Consider the following 18,735-nt stretch of genomic DNA (forward strand, 5'->3'; position numbering starts at 1 on the left):
GCAGTGAGCCAAGATCATGCCATTGCACTCCAGCCTGGGTGACAAGAGCTAAACTCTATCTCAAAAAAAAAAAAAGAGAAGTTGGCAGCCTGGCTGTGACAGAGATGACTAGTTATTCACCAAAGACCGGCCCTCTGTCTCCACCCCATCCCCACCCCCACCATAGGTAGAGTCACTGCTGAACTGCAGCAGGAGCTGTATTTCTCTGACCCCCATTCTCACAATAGTCAATGAAATGTTGATGGAAGTGGCATTTCCCATGTTAGACCCAGCCCTAAACCTCCTGCACCATCCTCCATTCTCATCTTCTGGCCTGGTATTGATGCCTGAGGCTTTCTTGAAAGCCACGTGTTGAAGAAGGCAGAGCCCCTGTCATCCCAGTCTCCAAATGACTACATCACACAGACCTTCCACCAGTCTCCCTCCCTGCTGACAGTACATATAAACCTATTACGAAAAATAGTTTCATTTTTAAAGTTCACGAAAATAAACTTTTATTATGGTAAACTTTCATAGTGATGGGGTAGAAGAATAAATTGACAAAACACTTCAAAAGTGTGAATTTAAAAAGTTTCTGGGGGCTGGGCACGGTGGCTCGTGGCTATAATCCTAGCACTTTGGGAGGCTGAAGCAGGCGGATCACTTGAGGTAAGGAGTTCGAGACCAGCTTGGCTAACATGGTGAAACCTTGTCTCTACTAAAAATACAAAAATTAGCCAGGCGTGGTGGCAGGCACCCGTAGTCCCAGCTACTTGGAAGTCTAAGATCTGAGAATCGCTTGAACCTGGGAGGAGGAGGTTGCAGTGAGCCAAGATGGCACCACTGCACTCCAACCTGGGCAACAGAACAAGACTCTGTCTCAAAAAAAAAAAAAAAGAAAGAAAAATTTCTGGGGTTTGCCTTGACAATGACAAGTTCTAACAATGTAATCCCGTAGCTACCTATTAATCTCTCTTCATGTTATGTGCACCGTCTGATTAGAACAGAATTTCCTGGTGAGTGAAGGAAGAACTGCATCGTTATAGAACAGTTTGGAAAAGGCAACAGGGTTAGGACTGCCAGTTTCTAGTTTTGTAAAACCCTTTATTTATCACTTCCACTCAACATAGAGACAAGATATAATCATGACATCAATGATTGTCTAATGCTGGAAGGCTATAATTCTAAGTGTCTCATGATAGAAGTAATTCATAACACATGAAATTAGATGTAGGATAGTACTTAAATTTTATCATATTCATAAAGTTCTATTATGTATAGTATTTTCTTGGCAAACATAATGCTATGGGCTTGCCAAACCTATTTTCTTTTCTCTCTAGTCACATAGATAGGCTGTATTTCCCAGCCAATCCCATAGTTAGATGGGTCATGGTGACAGAGTTCTGGCCAATGGAAAATGGGCACAAAAATGTGAGCCATTCTCAGACTGAATGGAGGACTCAAGGCCCAAGGGAAAATCAGAACCACCCACTAGAAGGAGGCAGGTTCAGAATGAATGATTAGAACAGCTCCTCTCCATCCAACCTGCATGGGACTATAGGGTGAAAAAGAAACATGCCACTGAGATTTTGTTACAGCGATCAGCACAGTTAGCATAACCTAATGAATATGTTAAGACTATTTCATTTGTCTCAGAGAACTATGTCAAAGATTAAAACTGGCAGGGGTGGGGGTGGAATGTTAAGTATACTGAATAAAGCCATGATTTTAAAAAGAAAGCAGGGGGTCTTTAGAGATGTACTGCATCCCCTCTTCTACTCCCACTTCCACCCTGTTCAATTTGGTTCTTCGTAATTTTTTTTTTTTTTTTTTTTTTTTTTTTTTTTTTTTTTTTGAGATGGAGTCTCGCTCTGTCGCCCAGGCTGGAGTGCAGTGGCGCGATCTCGGCTCACTGCAAGCTCCGCCTCCCAGGTTCACGCCATTCTCCTGCCTCAGCCTCTCCGAGTAGCTGGGACTACAGGCGCCCGCCACCACGCCCGGCTAATTATTTTTTTGTATTTTTAGTAGAGACGGGGTTTCACCGTGGTCTCGATCTCCTGACCTCGTGATCCGCCCGCCTCGGCCTCCCAAAGTGCTGGGATTACAAGCGTGAGCCACCGCGCCCGGCCCCGGTTCTTCGTAATTATTTACCAATGTCTACAAATGAAGGCCATGTTTCTTGCCATGGCCTTCTCAGGAACACCATGGCTTGACCACAGCCCACCCTCCTTGGGCCTCCTCTCCCATTCAAGGCTACTTAAGTGAATGAATTTCACTCTTCTGAACTTTGGCTGCCTTACACTATTCCCTCTCTGGAATGCTCTTTCCCCTCACCCCTGCCTACCTGAATTGCGCTGTTCTCCCTGCCACTTCTACTGCGGCCTTTCTGCTGAAAGGCTCAGTTGGAAAGGGCAGCATCCTGCTGTGACTCCTGCAGCCCTTTCCCTGTACAGCCCAGAGGACACTTCTTACATGCCATGCTTTGTGATGATGACAAGTGCACATCTTCTCTGCCCTGCTAAGTTTCAAGTTCCGTGCACACAGAAACTCCATGTGCCATTACATAAGATATTCAATAACAAATGCTTAATGAATGCATGAACACAATGCACTCATGGCATTCATTTATTGCATAAGTCAATGAATAATTGAATGGAATGCCACAACATCAGCTCGAATGGGAGACCTCTTTCCCTCCAAATGAGTCTGAATTACCCGTGGCCCCCAGCTAATATAAAGATGGAGCCCCTATGCCAAGGGCAGAGCTTGTGAGAGGCAAACCCAACAATTCCGATCTAGGCTCCACTTGAAACATCAAGGTTCACATGGAAAGGAGTCTGCAAGAATGTAGCAGGAAAAGGAGGGCGGGGTGGGCGAGAAACACTCTTAATTGTTTAAGAAAGTATGGCCAGGTACAGTGGCTTATGCCTGTAATCCCAGCACTTTGGGAGGCAAAGGCTGGAGGATTGCTTGAGACCAGCAGTTCAAGACCAGCCTGGGCAACATAGCGAGACCCATCTCTATGACAAATTTAAAAATTAGCCATGCATGGTGGTGTACCACCTCCAGTCCCAGCTACTTGGGAGGCTGAGGTGGGAGAATTGCTTGAGCCAGGGAGATGGAGGCTTCAATAAGCCCTGTTTGCTTCACTGCACTCTAGCCTGGGAGACACAGTGAGAACCTGTCTCCAAAAAAAAAAAAAAAAAAAAGGTATGGAGAGTAGCTTAAATCTTTAGATAAAACTAATTTTTGACATTCACATACAGAAAAGTGATCACTGAGTGCACAAGCTTTTTATGTGCCAAGCTTCATGAACTTCCACAAACTGATCATAAGCTAGGCCGGCACCCCATCAAGAAACTACCAGCAACCTAGAAGCTCCTCCCCTTCAGGTTGTACATACTATTTTAAAAGAAAAGGAGGCAAGAGGGGAGGAGGAGAGAATGAAAAAGGCTCGAGGAATGGAGACTGCCCAGGCATCTATTTGAAAAGAAAATGAGAAATGCTATGGCAGCAGAGGGGCACACCCGGGGGAACTCGAGCCCTCACTGAGACACACCCTGCAAGGCATTTCCCAATCTGCAGAAAATTCTCACGTGATTCAACAGACACACATGATGGGTAATTCCAGAAAATGCAGGCCAAGCTTTGGAGGCAAAAAGATTCCTCCTAGGTACAGAGCAAGGCAGGTAGAGATCCCTCCCTGTCCCACCCCAGGTCCCTGCAGGAGCAAGTGCCGTTGTCCGCAAGGTCCTTGTCTACCCGTCAGGGAAGAAAGCAGTGCAGAGGCCACTGGAATAAAGTTGATTTTTGCTTGAAAAGAAGAAGAAGGAGGTGCAGGGCTCTGGCCTCACAGCGACCCGGCTCACCCTCCTGGGGGCCAGGAAAGCACTTGGCTCCTGGCCAGCCCCACCACCCGCTTCCCAGCCCCAGCCTGCTTTGCTCCTGTGCCCTTTTTCTGAACCTGGAGAGGCGGGGCACCCTCTTGGCTTCCTTCCAGCTGGATGTGACTCCTGCCAGACTCAAAGCTGAGAACCCAGGGCTTTGGAAGGAACAATGTTCCCTAAGAAGGCCTGAGAAGCAGCTCCTATTATAATCTCCCTTCCAGCCTCAGGACCAGGGATTTGAGAGCAGACTCCAACCAAGCTGGTCTACTCAGTCTTCCTCTCTCCTAGGACCCTCTGCTATGCTCTTGAACAGGGAAAATCCTATGAAGCAAGGAAACAGACTTGGTTCAGAAACTACTCCCTTATTGCAATCAGCTTTGTCTCTGTCAGAATCACGGTGTGTGAGTGAGAGGTGGATGAGACAGTTAGGCAGGTGATTAGATAGGTAGATAAAATTCCTTAGCAGCAAGCAGGTAATTCTGAAGGCAGGGACTCAGGGATGGGTCTGAATATCCATTCTATGGGAGGATTTCTTGCTCACAGGACATGGTACCAATGGTCTTTGGTCTTATATTTCAGTCAATATTAGGAATGGAACAAAGAAAACTACTAAATTGGACCAAATAAGAGCTATAAAGGAGATGTTTCTAAAGCATTGTGGTTCCTTATAATGTCAAACTAGGTTCCCTCCTAAGTTCCACACTCTGCAGACCATTTTCCTCCCAAGTTTCACATTGCAAGGTTTGAAGAGGAGGCAGATTGGAGAGTTTTATGTTACGTGGTTACATGGAAGGGAGGGGCTGTCTGGGTTTTGGTTAGTCTGGGAGGCTTTGGGAATATCACTCAGTACTCCCATTGCTTCTGTAAATACAAAGGAATCCAATGGCTTCCAAAAAGAGAGACTCTATACAAACTAACCATTCCACCAACATTTATCAAGGCCCTAGCTTTGTATGTGGCAAGCACTGTATTAAGCTCTGGGGAATACAGTGAGTGAATACAGAGCAGTCACTCAAAGAACCCAGTCTGGTAGAGGAGGCAGCCCAGTCACCAGCTATCCTCACCCAGGAGAAGTGCTATGATGTCTGCCACTTACCACCTATGGCACCAAGGGCAAGCCACTCAACTTCTCTGTGCCTTGCTTTTAGCACCTGTAAGTGGAGATAATAGCAGTGCCTCTCTCCTTGGAAGGGTGTGAGGATTCAATGAATGAATGTACTAAAGTTCTTAGATCAACGTAAGACTCAAAGAAAGTGCCATAAAAAGAGTTAGTGAGCCAGGCACAGTGGTTCATGCCTGTAATCTCAACACTTTGGGAGGCCAAGGCAGGCAGATCACTTGAACCCAGGCATTCCAGACCAGCCAGGGCAACATGGCGATATCTCATCTCTAGTAAATATACAAAAAATTAGCCAGGTGTGGAGGCTCACACCTGTAGTTCCAGCTACTGGGGAGGCTGAGATGGGAGGATCACTTGAGCCCGGGAGGTCAAGGCTGCAGTGAGCTGAGATTGCACTACTGTACTCCAGCCTGAGCAACAGAGTGAAACCCTTCCCTAAAAAAGAGTTTCCACTTATTGGTGGTGATATTGTTATTGTGGTGGTTACTATTGGGAGAAAGCTTCCCTAACCCTATGCTTTCCTGACCAGAAAGCCCTCTCAGTGGAGGTTACTCACTCTGAATACCAATGAAGCAGGAGCTGGTCAAATGGCTGAGGGGATGAGAGAAGGGGGAGGGAGAGGAGAGAGAATGAGGGGAGGGGATAGGACACAGGGAGTGGCACACAGAGGCACAGAGGTGTGGTGGAACACAGAAGGTATGAGAGTAGAAATTGGTGGAATTCAATCATGGAAGGGAATTGGAAGACGAGAATCTGGAAGAGAGAGTTAAGGATAGTTCATAAGAGATAAATCATAAAAGGTCTAACGTATTATGCAGGCTGGGTGTGGTGGCTCACACCTGTAATCTCAGCACTTTTGGAGGCTGTGGCAGGTGGATAACTTGAGGTCAGAAGTTCAAGTCCAGGCTGGCCAATATGGTGAAACCCAGTCTATACTAAAAATACAAAAATTAGTTGGGCATGGTGGCACATGCCTATAATCCCAGCTACTCAAGAGGCTGAGGCAGGAGAATCACTTGAACCTGGCAAGTGGAGGTTGCAGTGAGTTGAGATCACACCACTGCACTCCAGCCTGGGAGATAGAGCTAGACTCTGTCTCAAAAATAAAAAATAAAATAAAAATAAAGTATCGTGGCTGGGCGCAGTGGCTCACGCTTGTAATCCCAGCACTTTGGGAGGCCGAGGCGGGGGGATCACGAGGTCACCAGATCGAGACCACGGTGAAACCCCGTCTCTACTAAAAATACAAAAAAATAGCCGGGCGTGGTGGCAGGCGCCTGTAGTCCCAGCTACTCGGAGAGGCTGAGGCAGGAGAATGGCGTGAACCCGGGAGGCGGAGCTTGCAGTGAGCCGAGATTGCGCCACTGCACTCCAGCCTGGGCGACAGAGCGAGACGCCATCTCAAAAAAAAATAAATAAATAAAATAAAGTATCACGCAAAGGATTTTGGATTTTTAAAAACCAATTTATAGAAAAATATTTTCCAGAAATTTGTGAAGTGCTTACTACTATGTATTGGCAAAGTTTAACTAAACAAGGAAACAAAAATGCGCTCAATGGTCAGTTTCTGATACTAAGAATGGAGAACGAAGTGGAAGGTCCCATAGGGACCTAGATCTGGCTGTAGGTCCATGTAGTTGTGTTGACTGTGACTGATTTCCCATAGCTTCTTTTCTCAGAACCTGAAGTGGCTCCCCCCCACCCACACGGCATAATAATAGCCTACATTCCTAATGGCATCAAGACTGTAGTACAGTCTCCTACAATCCTCCCTAATCCCATTTGTCCTTACAGTCAGAGCCCTGACATTTGATTCTGGTGTCCACTACTCTCTAGCCAGCCAGGAACTCAGGGGACAAATCCTGATTAGCTTAAACCATTCACATAATTCTATCCCCTTTCCTACTGATTGGCTAAGGTATCGATGGGCCCTAGCCACAGTTCTGGCCAGAGACATAAGGGGACCCAGAAGACCTTTGGGAAAGTCTTCCTCTCTCTGAAAAAGAAACACACAAGATGGCATGGACTCTTCTTCCTCTGTGTGTCGTGTTGGTGTTTGATACCTGGAATTCTGTACCTTCTAGAGTCATCTAACATAATATCTTACATAGTACAGTGAGATAAGTTTTTGTTCCATTGAAAACTGAAGATTTATAACAACTTCCTATGAAATATGTAGGGTGGTTGTTATCCTTTGGTAGATTAGGAAGCCAAAAGAAATGAAGGGGCATATATGAGGCCTAAAGAATGTGCAGGAAAAAACCTAGGTCTCATGAATGTGTGTGTTTCTACAATACCAGGATGCTTCTCTTAAATCTTACCAAATACAGACCAAAAAATATCAGGCACAGCTTCATAAAGGTTTGCCTTTGTGCTCGGACAACAAAGCAAGGTATGAAGGTAAACTAAACTGTCAGATTAGATTAAAATGCCTTTTTGCATTTTTATCACAATGTATAAACCATCTGAAGCTGAGCTAAAAAAAATACGAAAAGATGATCATGTTTTTTCAAGATGAAAGATTCCCTCGAGTCTGAGTGACACAGCTACTCCAACAGTAACTAACCAATAACAGAGTTCCCAGCCAGTATGCCCAAAGCAGTGAGGCCCTTGGGGATGCACCCGTTGTCTCACGCTTTGAGGAGCTTCCTCAGTTCACCCCAGTGTGCCATACACATGTCACCACTATTTACATGTGGCAACACATGAAATACGTATGGGAAGCACACACTTGTCTGGCCATGTCTCTCCCGGTCTCTCGCACTGCTCTCTTTCTCAGACTCTCCATTTCAGTGAACTGATCTGTTCACTGTCCCACAGTTGCCTTCTGGCTTGAGGACTTGCCCCTGTGATTCCTCTTGCCTTGAATCCTGGACCTTCCCCTGCATATTTAAAACAAAAATTTTCAAATCTCACCCAAAGTGAACTCCTCCAGTAAACTGTTGGCTTGCATAATGAAAGTTACATCACACAGTTAAACCGCTTGGACTGCATATGCTAACGCATTGCACATGTTATTCTTTCCTCTGCATGTTCTGTCTCTCCAAGTAGACCATAAATAATCTCTCTGAAGGCCATTGCAAAGAGCCTTCCTCATAACAATTAATTTTTAATGTCTATTAATCAGATACTTCCTACTGTGTTCTTATTTTCTAAACTGTTCTATCTTGTCATTGCTGTGACCACTGATATGATATAGAAGGTCAGAACCTTTGACTGTGTTTTTTTTTTCCCAACCAAAATGATTTCTATGTCCACAGATTCACAGAAGGGAAAAATAATATATTATTAAAACACGATATTAATGAGGACTGAAGGTCTTCTAAATATTCTGGGGATATAAAATATTCTTACTCATAAAGGATGCCTCTGCATGGAGGAAGTATCCACAGAGGAAGGAAATCTTTGCCATTACTTCTGCCTGGGAACATTTACTACAGATAGTCAAATTTTAGTGGCTATATTAAGATTTAGGGAAAAGCAGGGTACTTTTAATCTCAAGCCACCAATAAACCTGACGTATTTGCATGTTTAGTCATAAAACAGAAAATCCTTTGCCTAATCAAACTTAGCTGAATAGTTCCTTCAGAAGCAGGCAGGGCCAAGAGGCTGAGTCTCGTGTTTCTGGAATAATGTGGCGTGTGTGTGTATGTGCAGTGCCAGATTGGGACTTGGCCCCCTGGAAGTGACTGAGCCAGGACAGGGAATGGATCTATTGAATGGTCTGGGGAACACAGCTGGCCTAGCTCATGGTCCCTCTGAGGTCAGCCCTCCGATCCTCAAACCTCCTCCCACTCCACCCACCCCCAGGAACCCTCCCACACACTCTGGGTAAAACACAGCTTGGCAAGCTCTCACATCATGGCTTGGTGGCTACAGCGTGTTGATCTTCCCTCAGGACCAACCAAGAAAGCCAGCCTTGGTGCTTCTAAAGCTGCCAGCCTCCTAAGGGAGTATTCCTATGTAGGAATGTACTTTGAGAAGCTCATAAGCCCCCTCTAAATATTTGGGAGGCAGCCTTTGAATTAAATTATATGCCTGCTGATGTCAACTATTAGAGTGCTATTTACAAGTTAAAACCCAAGAGGCATATGTAAAAGGAGATAAGTCAAATCAATCATTTATCTCGATATCAGAGTAAATCAGAGGAACTCTGAATTATATACCTCCAAGAGACTTGTGAAGTCAGCTCCTTTCTATCTGCTGCCCTTGAAGCTCAGCTGGAGTCCCTCAACACCCCGATTGGAGGATGAACTCTAGCATAGGGAATTCTGAGATGGAGGGAGGGGGCACTGGTTCAGGATGCTTGGAGGTTCTGGAAAGAACTGAGGTCACCTGGAAGATACAACGCTACTCTAAAAATGATTCAGGATGGCTTTTCTATGCATTCTCTACCCCCATAGGAATCAGGACCCAACTCCCAGGATGGAATCTGCCTGATGCTATAACAGTGTTCAGCTCCCCAATTTCCCCATGATACCAGGCAACCTCCTTCTATTTTGTCTACAGTCAATTAATCAATATTGCTGACAGTAAGGCTCCATTGTCAACACAGGATATTTTCTGAAGCATTAATTTTTGTTTCAATAGTTGATCCTTCTTTGGAATATAATGTGTTACAATGTAGTAGTACTTAGTATTAAAATCAAAATACCTTTTTATTCATCTTTCAATTTTAATACTTTCAGCATTTCAACCATTATTTGAAGGGTTACTTACTGCAGTATGTCACATTTATATACACACATGCACATACTGCAGTGCTTTCAGTTTGAGCCAGTGATATTTTAGGCCCCAAACGCTCTGAAAAAATAGAGAAAGCTCTCACCAAGCTAAGGAAGTGAGCTCCCAGACCATGCCTTTAAAAATTTTCAGCTTGATAACTTAGTCCTCAAGATTACTAGGTTTCTCTTCCCCCACCCCTCAGTTAGTGTGTGCGAACAAGAATTCTTTTGAATTCCCAGGAGGAGAATGAGTTTGACTGGTAAAAGTTTTCCTAATAGGATACCTAATACTGTGGCTCTTAGAACTAGCTACAAAGATATTTCATATGTTTATGTCTAATAATGGGTAATTTTGGTTTGGATTTATGTCATTTTGTCTCAGCATCACAATTTTTGAAAAATTAGTTCAAAGAGAAAAAAAAAAAAGAAAAACCATGGTAAACATTGCTCAGTCTCATACTCCTACCCTCTCTATGCTAAAACAGGAAATGCATTTCTGACACTTAAAACGAGCAATCGCACGTATAATCAACTTGGTTAAAACTTCCTTCCTGGTAACTGCAACACTTCCTCTGCATCTGGATATGAAGGGAGCCCCAGAAAAGCGGAAGAATTTAGACGCACACTGGATAGGTTTGAATTTGTTTTGTTTTCAAAAATTAAACAAATGATCCTTCAGCATCATCGCCTCTGCTGCTTTATCAGGTATTGCTTCCTTCTATTTTTTGCTCTTTGTGGGGTCTGACTCGGAATAGTGGCACTTCCTTCTCGGCTAGATTATTTTTATCTGAAACTGTTGTCGGTTCTCGAGATGATACTACCACCGAATGTCTGTGTTTCATTGTCTAGTCCAACCTGTATTGTGGATATCCACAAGGTTCCGGCAATAGTTTTGCAGGTGCATCAGATTTTTGTTTTCATTTTGGGAGGAAAAGGGAGGGCACGGCAGCCAGGCTTCATATTCCTACAAGTGCATGCTTCAAGATTACTGTACTTAGTGTTTCCAACATCTTCTCATAAAAGGGAAAAGCTTCATAGCCTCAACCATGAAGGAAACCAGTGAGTATTAGTCAGCCTGTTTTCCTCTGCATCTTATAAGATCGTTTGGTATCACTGAGGCAGAAGTTATTGCTGTGTATTTATATGCTGCCTAAATTTGGACATGTTTTATTTCAAGTTAGTGTCAATATCAATGTATCTTACAGTTGTCTTCTTTGTTAGTTATTCTATAATGTAGCAAAAGACCAAAATGAATGTTTTAAGCCACAAGAGACAGTTCTTTGGGACAGTTGGTTTCACTTACTAAGTATAACTTCATATTTTAAGAGAGGGAATATTGGTTTTAAAAGTTAAGCCAAGATTTGAACATAAGTTTGGATCAAATGAAATTTTTCTTTCTTATCTTTTTATCAAGCTCTCCTTTTTTGTATACATCAAATGCTCCACTATTTCTTAAGGAAATAATGTAGTTTTAAGTCTAACATTAGTTATTTAAGAGAGTAAATGATATTTTCTGAAACATTAATTTTTTGTTTCAATAATTGATTCTTGTTTAGAATATAATGTATTACAATGTAGTGATACTAAATATTGAAAGCAAAATACCTATTCATCTTTCAGTGTTAATACCTTTCAAATTTCAATTACTATTTGAAGGATTTCATATTGCAGTATGTCCCATTTATACTTAAGTGCTTTGTGAAGGGTAGGTACTTACTGAATTTTGTGGAAAGAGTGAGTAGGTTAATGAGAATAAATTTGTGAATTTGTGTTACAAAAATGAAAATATTAGAGCAAAAAAGAAGTTAAATGATTGGGGGTCTTTTTTTTGAGTTTTTTTTTTTTTTATTATACTTTAGGTTTTAGGATACATGTGCACAATGTGCAGGTTTGTTACATATGTATCCATGTGCCATGTTGGATTGGGGGTCTTAACAGAAGGTCACTGGAGTCCAGAAATCCTGCCTTCCATCCTGTGGCTCCTCCACTATTAAGTAGAGACAGATCAAATTAACTTAATTAATTAAACAATGTTAAAATTACGTAAATGTTCCTATTGGGAGAGTACAGCCTTGGGTGACTCTTCTAAGATACTGCCCTAATATAGCAATGACAGCCAGAATGCTGACAAATTCCATGATTCAAAATTTTACATATATGCAAACGGTTTTGACTGCAACTTTACTAATTCCGACATGTTTTAGCTTTACAAATGAAACGACTTGCTTTCCTAATTAGAAAGAAAAAATGAAACCAAGAGACAGGAAATTTACTAGGGAGTAGATCCTGGGTCCAGGCAGTTTGAAAACAGGCAACGTGAAGCAAGGTTGGGTGAGGTGTCTGGGTTCCAAGAAGTGTGAGACTTAACAAAAAGGAAGTAAGTTAAAGGCCTGTTTTCAAAGTGAGGTTTTTTGGCATCTCGTGTTGCACCTTGTAAACTGGGACTTGATCCTTAACTGTACTATTTTAGACATCTATATGTTTCAGTGTGTTTAAGAACAATTTCCATTCTGAGCCATTATAATGTGTCATGCGCTGTGCTGGATGAGTGTTTTACCTACCTCTTTAAAATTTTCAAAGTATACAAAAGTAGAACGACCAATAAGCCCCCATATACCTGTCACCCATATTGAACAAGTATTACTTTATTTAACTCTCCCTCTAGGGCATTCATTACTAACCCGTTTGAGAGATGAGAAACAGGCTCAGAGATTAAACAGCCCAAATCACCCAGAAAGTAAGTGGCTGGGCCAGAACTCACGGGCCCGACTCCAAAGCCCATGCTCTGAAGGGCTGTAGTGCTTCCAGTTTAAAATATTTGGTTCCTCTGGGTCCCTGTGCACATGTACGCCGCCTATACCTCCTCTTCCCTCATCTCACCATAAAATATAAGGGGAAAGTGCCTTTCTTGTGACAAATCCCTGTGTCCCTCCGCTCCCAGGTCGCATAGGGCATGGAGCTGGAGAACTATGAACAGCCCGTGGTGCTGAGAGAGGACAACTGCCGCAGGCGCCGGAGGATGAAGCCGCGCAGTGCTGCGGCCAGCCTGTCCTCCATGGAGCTCATCCCCATCGAATTCGTGCTGCCCACCAGCCAGCGCAAATGCAAGAGCCCCGAAACGGCGCTGCTGCACGTGGCCGGCCACGGCAACGTGGAGCAGATGAAGGCCCAGGTGTGGCTGCGAGCGCTGGAGACCAGCGTGGCGGCGGACTTCTACCACCGGCTGGGCCCGGACCACTTCCTCCTGCTCTATCAGAAGAAGGGGCAGTGGTACGAGATCTACGACAAGTACCAGGTGGTGCAGACTCTGGACTGCCTGCGCTACTGGAAGGCCACGCACCGGAGCCCGGGTCAGATCCACCTGGTGCAGCGGCGTCCGCCCTCCGAGGAGTCGCAAGCGTTCCAGCAGCAGCTCACCGCGCTGATCGGCTATGACGTCACTGACGTCAGCAACGTGCACGACGACGAGCTGGAGTTCACGCGCCGTGGCCTGGTGACCCCGCGCATGGCAGAGGTGGCCAGCCGCGACCCCAAGCTCTACGCCATGCACCCCTGGGTGACGTCCAAGCCCCTCCCGGAGTACCTGTGGAAGAAGATTGCCAACAACTGCATCTTCATCGTCATTCACCGCAGCACCACCAGCCAGACCATTAAGGTCTCGCCCGACGACACCCCCGGCGACATCCTGCAGAGTTTCTTCACCAAGATGGCCAAGAAGAAATCTCTGATGGATATTCCCGAAAGCCAAAGCGAACAGGATTTTGTGCTGCGCGTCTGTGGCCGGGATGAGTATCTGGTGGGCGAAACGCCCATCAAAAACTTCCAGTGGGTGAGGCACTGCCTCAAGAACAGAGAAGAGATTCACCTGGTGCTGGACACGCCTCCAGACCCGGCCCTAGACGAGGTGAGGAAGGAAGAGTGGCCGCTGGTGGACGACTGCACGGGAGTCACCGGCTACCATGAGCAGCTTACCATCCACGGCAAGGACCACGAGAGTGTGTTCACCGTGTCCCTGTGGGACTGCGACCGCAAGTTCAGGGTCAAGATCAGAGGCATTGATATCCCCGTCCTGCCCCGGAACACCGACCTCACGGTTTTTGTAGAGGCAAACATCCAGCATGGGCAACAAGTCCTTTGCCAAAGGAGAACCAGCCCCAAACCCTTCACAGAGGAGGTGCTGTGGAATGTGTGGCTTGAGTTCAGTATCAAAATCAAAGACTTGCCCAAAGGGGCTCTACTGAACCTCCAGATCTACTGCGGTAAATCTCCAGCACTGTCCAGCAAGGCCTCTGCAGAGTCCCCCAGTTCTGAGTCCAGGGGCAAAGTTCAGCTTCTCTATTATGTGAACCTGCTGCTGATAGACCACCGTTTCCTCCTGCGCCGTGGAGAATACGTCCTCCACATGTGGCAGATATCAGGGAAGGGAGAAGACCAAGGAAGCTTCAATGCTGACAAACTCACGTCTGCAACTAACCCAGACAAGGAGAACTCAATGTCCATCTCCATTCTTCTGGACAATTACTGCCACCCGATAGCCCTGCCTAAGCATCAGCCCACCCCTGACCCGGAAGGGGACCGGGTTCGAGCAGAAATGCCCAACCAGCTTCGCAAGCAATTGGAGGCGATCATAGCCACTGATCCACTTAACCCTCTCACAGCAGAGGACAAAGAATTGCTCTGGCATTTTAGATATGAAAGCCTTAAGCACCCAAAAGCATATCCTAAGCTATTTAGTTCAGTGAAATGGGGACAGCAAGAAATTGTGGCCAAAACATACCAATTGTTGGCCAGAAGAGAAGTCTGGGATCAAAGTGCTTTGGATGTTGGGTTAACAATGCAACTCCTGGACTGCAACTTCTCAGATGAAAATGTAAGAGCCATTGCAGTTCAGAAACTGGAGAGCTTGGAGGACGATGATGTTCTGCATTACCTTCTACAGTTGGTCCAGGTAGGGGATGTTGGTGTTATCAATGGAAGCCTTCTCAAAAGGAATTTATTTGCATATGCACAGGCACTCCATTCAGTTGTCATCAGATGCCCTTTGTTCAGAGCTTCATCATCGGCAAAAGTAGATCTGATGAAGCTGCCTCAAAAAGTAGTAAACTGTTCCATGTACATTTTTACTGTCTTGGAGGGTTTGCTGACAAGCGTTTTGCAGACATTAGTACTTCACGTTTTTAGGAGAATTGGCCATGTGGGAATACTTTGCTCTCATTTACTATTTTAATGATAGATTCCACTTACTGAATGCTTCCTTGTGCCAAGGCTCCAAGTGACTGACGTGCTTTCAGTGTATTATCTCATTTAACTCTTCCAATAACTATGACGGAGGTCAGATTAACATTTGCGCTTTGTACATGAGGAAACTGAGGTACAAAGAGGCTAAGTAATGTGCCCAAGGTCACATACTTTGAAAGAGGTAGACCAGGATTCAAAGCCAGGAGGTCTGCCTCCAGATCCTGCTCTTTTCACTACCCCAAATCCTTCACAAATCCACCACCATATCCTTCATCAGTCTGGTGTCAGGATTCTGGGGCTAGAGATATAGGTCTTACTCTCTGTCTATGTCTGTTACAGTTCACAGAATAGTATCTCATATCTGGGTAGAATCTTGAAAGCTCCTCTCTGCAGATAGGTACAGGACTGTAGGTATTTCTACTCCGTTTCTCATGATGTTCCCTGGGGTCCTGAGAGAAGTGATTTTTCTAAGGTTTAGCTAAGAAGTTAAAGAAAGAAGGGGGAACAATTCCCCTGCTCACTTTAGCAGTTCTCAACTTACATTGTACTGCTTGACAAGGGAAAGGAAGTAAAGGAATTTGAATAGAAATGCTATTTTAGAGCAAAGACCTATTCATTCATTAATTCAACAACATGTACTGAGAAGACTGGCATTAAATGAGTACACACACAAATAGATGTTTAATACCAAATTGTGACACATACTTTAGGGAAAACTATACCGTATTATGAGAAAACAGTCCAGGGGTCCAAGGGACACTTAATTTTGATTAAGAGACCCAGTCACAGTTCTGAGTAAGTGACGTTTGACCTGAGGTCTTTAGGATTAGGCAGACTAAATTTTACACACTAAACTGTCTAATCACTATATGTATTTATAGGAAGTTCTGGAGTTTTCTGATAAGCATTTTGGATAGCCTCAACTTTAACTCTCAATCTTCACCTTCCTGTTAGTCAGATACTTAAAACATTACATTTGGCTTTGTTTTCATCCATTAAATATATTCAGTAGTTTTTTCACTGGTTCAGATATTTGTATAACACTAAAGAATTTTAGAATAATTAAAGAATCTTCAGTTTTCTAGCTCTCCATAACGAAAACAACATGAAAAAAACTTGGATGAGCTCTATTGCAAATCCCAAGGCTAATAGGAATTATTTTTCATTGTCATGTTCACAAGTAAACTTTAAAGAGCTGGAAAATAAATAATGTTCTTTTTAGAAATGTGTTAAATGAAAGAGGTCAATACATAATATTAACATTGAATTTGTGGTCTTAAATCTGAAGAAGAATAGTCATTTGTAAAACTACTTGAGACATTTTCAGCTATGGCTAAATGACTCATTCCTGATCAAAATGGTCTCCTACTTGAGATCTGCACTGTCTTTACAGAAGTGAAACCTGAAGAAGGTCAGAAAGACTCACATCTGGGTTAGAAACTTAAAACATTGCGAAAATGGGTACCGGTGGCTAAAAGACCACATTCTCAGAATTAAGGCCTTTGATGCAGCTACAGTGGCACCTATTTGACCATACTTTTGAAAAGCATTTTTGTAAACACTTGTATAATTGAAACATGATGAAGCCACTAGTGATCATGTCCAAACTGGAAAACGAGAGGAAGAATTATAAATCCTTCCAAGAAGCCTCCAGTTCCTAAAATATAAACTAGAATGTGAATTTCTTCTGTTCCTTAGGAAAAAAGGATACACCGTTTCTATTCATAAAGTGTATACTCTGAGATATTTAATATTAAGTCTCTCTTCATGTTTACATATGATATCTATCCTCTAACTTTATATATGCTTTTATAATAATCTGAATGTTTGTTAGTGTTGCTGCTTTTAAAATTATGAACTATTTCAAACTTACAGAAAAGCACAGAGAACAATGAAACACCTATGCACTCACAGGATTTAATTGTGTTTTTTACATTTTATCGGTTCTTCCCCATCAGTAATGGAGCTGTACTAAGTCAATATTCTCTAACATCAGCCAAGTGATATGAAAATTACTAAACACTAAAAATGAAGATCAAATTATACTTAAGAAAACATAAAATCAGGGACTTTTGGACAGAAAGTTCTGTACACACCACAGTGTGGCAGGGGGTAGTGATTGCTCTGTGTGGATTGATCTAGAGCCACTGTTTACTTGTAGTTAAGGACCTGTGAGACAGTTCAGTGACTTGCCAGTGAGATGCCAAAAAGGGAAACTATAGGGCTTTTAGGACCTTTTCATCTAACAAATATCTTTCTCCTTACGTGTATTATACTATATCTCCACTGTCCATTTTCTTTCTCACATTCTCTCTTACCTTCCACTTTATAGATTGGTTACAGTGTCTCCATCTTTCCCCTCTACCCCTCCAACAAAACCAATAAGACCTAATTAGAGAAAATTCCCTCACCTCTTCACCTTTGAATATATCAACAGCACATGACTGTGAGTCAAGAGTTTCAGCCTCTAATCCCACTTATGTCATCGGCTGCTCTATGATCTTAAGCAAGTGGTTCAGTCTGGTCCTAAGTGTCCTCTAAAAGACAGGGTTAAACTTAAGTGACTGTTAAGATTTTCATCTTTCTAGCCATGAAGACCCAGTAAAGCAGAGCACCAGTTCTTCTCCATTTCCTTTTCCCTGATTCAACAACATAGAGTACAGTCCTACAAATGCCAATGTGTTCTTCCTTTAGGCTGTGAAATTTGAACCATACCACGATAGCGCCCTTGCCAGATTTCTGCTGAAGCGTGGTTTGAGAGTAAGTACTTCCATTTTGATAATAGCATGAAATTTTAAGTTGCCAAGAATTAACTGGTAGACCTAAAGCATTAGTCATAATAATTTCAACTTTCTTGTACCTGCCCTCAGAACAAAAGAATTGGTCACTTTTTGTTTTGGTTCTTGAGAAGTGAGATAGCCCAGTCCAGACACTATCAGCAGAGGTTCGCTGTGATTCTGGAAGCCTATTTGAGGGGCTGTGGCACAGCCATGCTGCATGACTTTACCCAACAAGTCCAAGTAATCGAGATGTTACAAAAAGTCACCCTTGATATTAAATCGCTCTCTGCTGAAAAGTATGACGTCAGTTCCCAAGGTATGGTGGCTATATTTTCTTGGTTCTCTTTCCAAATGCCTTCATCTCCAAATGCCCTTGTTCCTACAATTCTTTTTCTTCCTGGAATCCAAGTTGCATCCTCCTGAAGGCACCAAGAACACATTTTTGAGTCTTCTGTCTGCATGGAGTAAACAAATTTAAAGTTCTCCTTTTACAAGTTCATAATTTTTAACTATATATTTACATATTCTTAACTCTGAAAAATTAAGTAGCATTATGCAGATGTAAGATGTAGTTTTTAAGAACAGTTGCATACACAAAGATTAGATATTTCCAAATCTTTACCTTTTTCTTCACATCTCTGAATATGCACATACAGTTTTCAAGTTTTCAGTCTTATAAAAAGATGAAGTTTTGAGAGGCTATTTTAATTTTTTGGCATTTCTTCGTCTATATATCTCAGAGTAATATATAGAGATACATTCATTCTTCCCTATCTGGGGTCCTACATCGTAAATTCAACCAAGCATGGATGGAAAACATTTGGAAAAAAAATTGCATCTGCATTGAGCATGTACAGACTTTTTTTCCTGTCATTATTCCCTAAACAGTACAGTGTAACAACTATTTACATAGCATTTACATTGTATCAGATATTACAGGTATCTAGAGATGATTTACAGTATATGGGAGGAAGTGCATAGGTTATATGCAAATACTACACCATTTT

General features: G+C 43.1%; 1 protein-coding gene across 3 annotated transcripts in view; it reads left to right on the plus strand.

Moving 5' to 3' along the window:
• Positions 1-9,800: 9,800 nt before the first annotated feature.
• The window catches only part of PIK3CG (phosphatidylinositol-4,5-bisphosphate 3-kinase catalytic subunit gamma), a 41,225-nt gene continuing 32,290 nt past the window's right edge, over positions 9,801-18,735 (plus strand). Inside the window, exons 1-4 of one of the 3 annotated variants that reach the window (XM_055283609.2) lie at positions 9,801-10,415; positions 12,652-14,658; positions 17,643-17,708; positions 17,819-18,044. In XM_055283609.2, coding sequence (XP_055139584.1) covers positions 12,664-14,658; positions 17,643-17,708; positions 17,819-18,044 — 2,287 coding nt within the window. In that variant the 5' untranslated portion in view covers positions 9,801-10,415; positions 12,652-12,663. The other 2 variants (XM_055283608.2, XM_063642099.1) reach the window with 2 other exon arrangements.

The sequence above is a fragment of the Symphalangus syndactylus genome, chromosome 6, assembly GCF_028878055.3.
Source record: "Symphalangus syndactylus isolate Jambi chromosome 6, NHGRI_mSymSyn1-v2.1_pri, whole genome shotgun sequence".
Classification (NCBI taxonomy): domain Eukaryota; kingdom Metazoa; phylum Chordata; class Mammalia; order Primates; family Hylobatidae; genus Symphalangus; species Symphalangus syndactylus.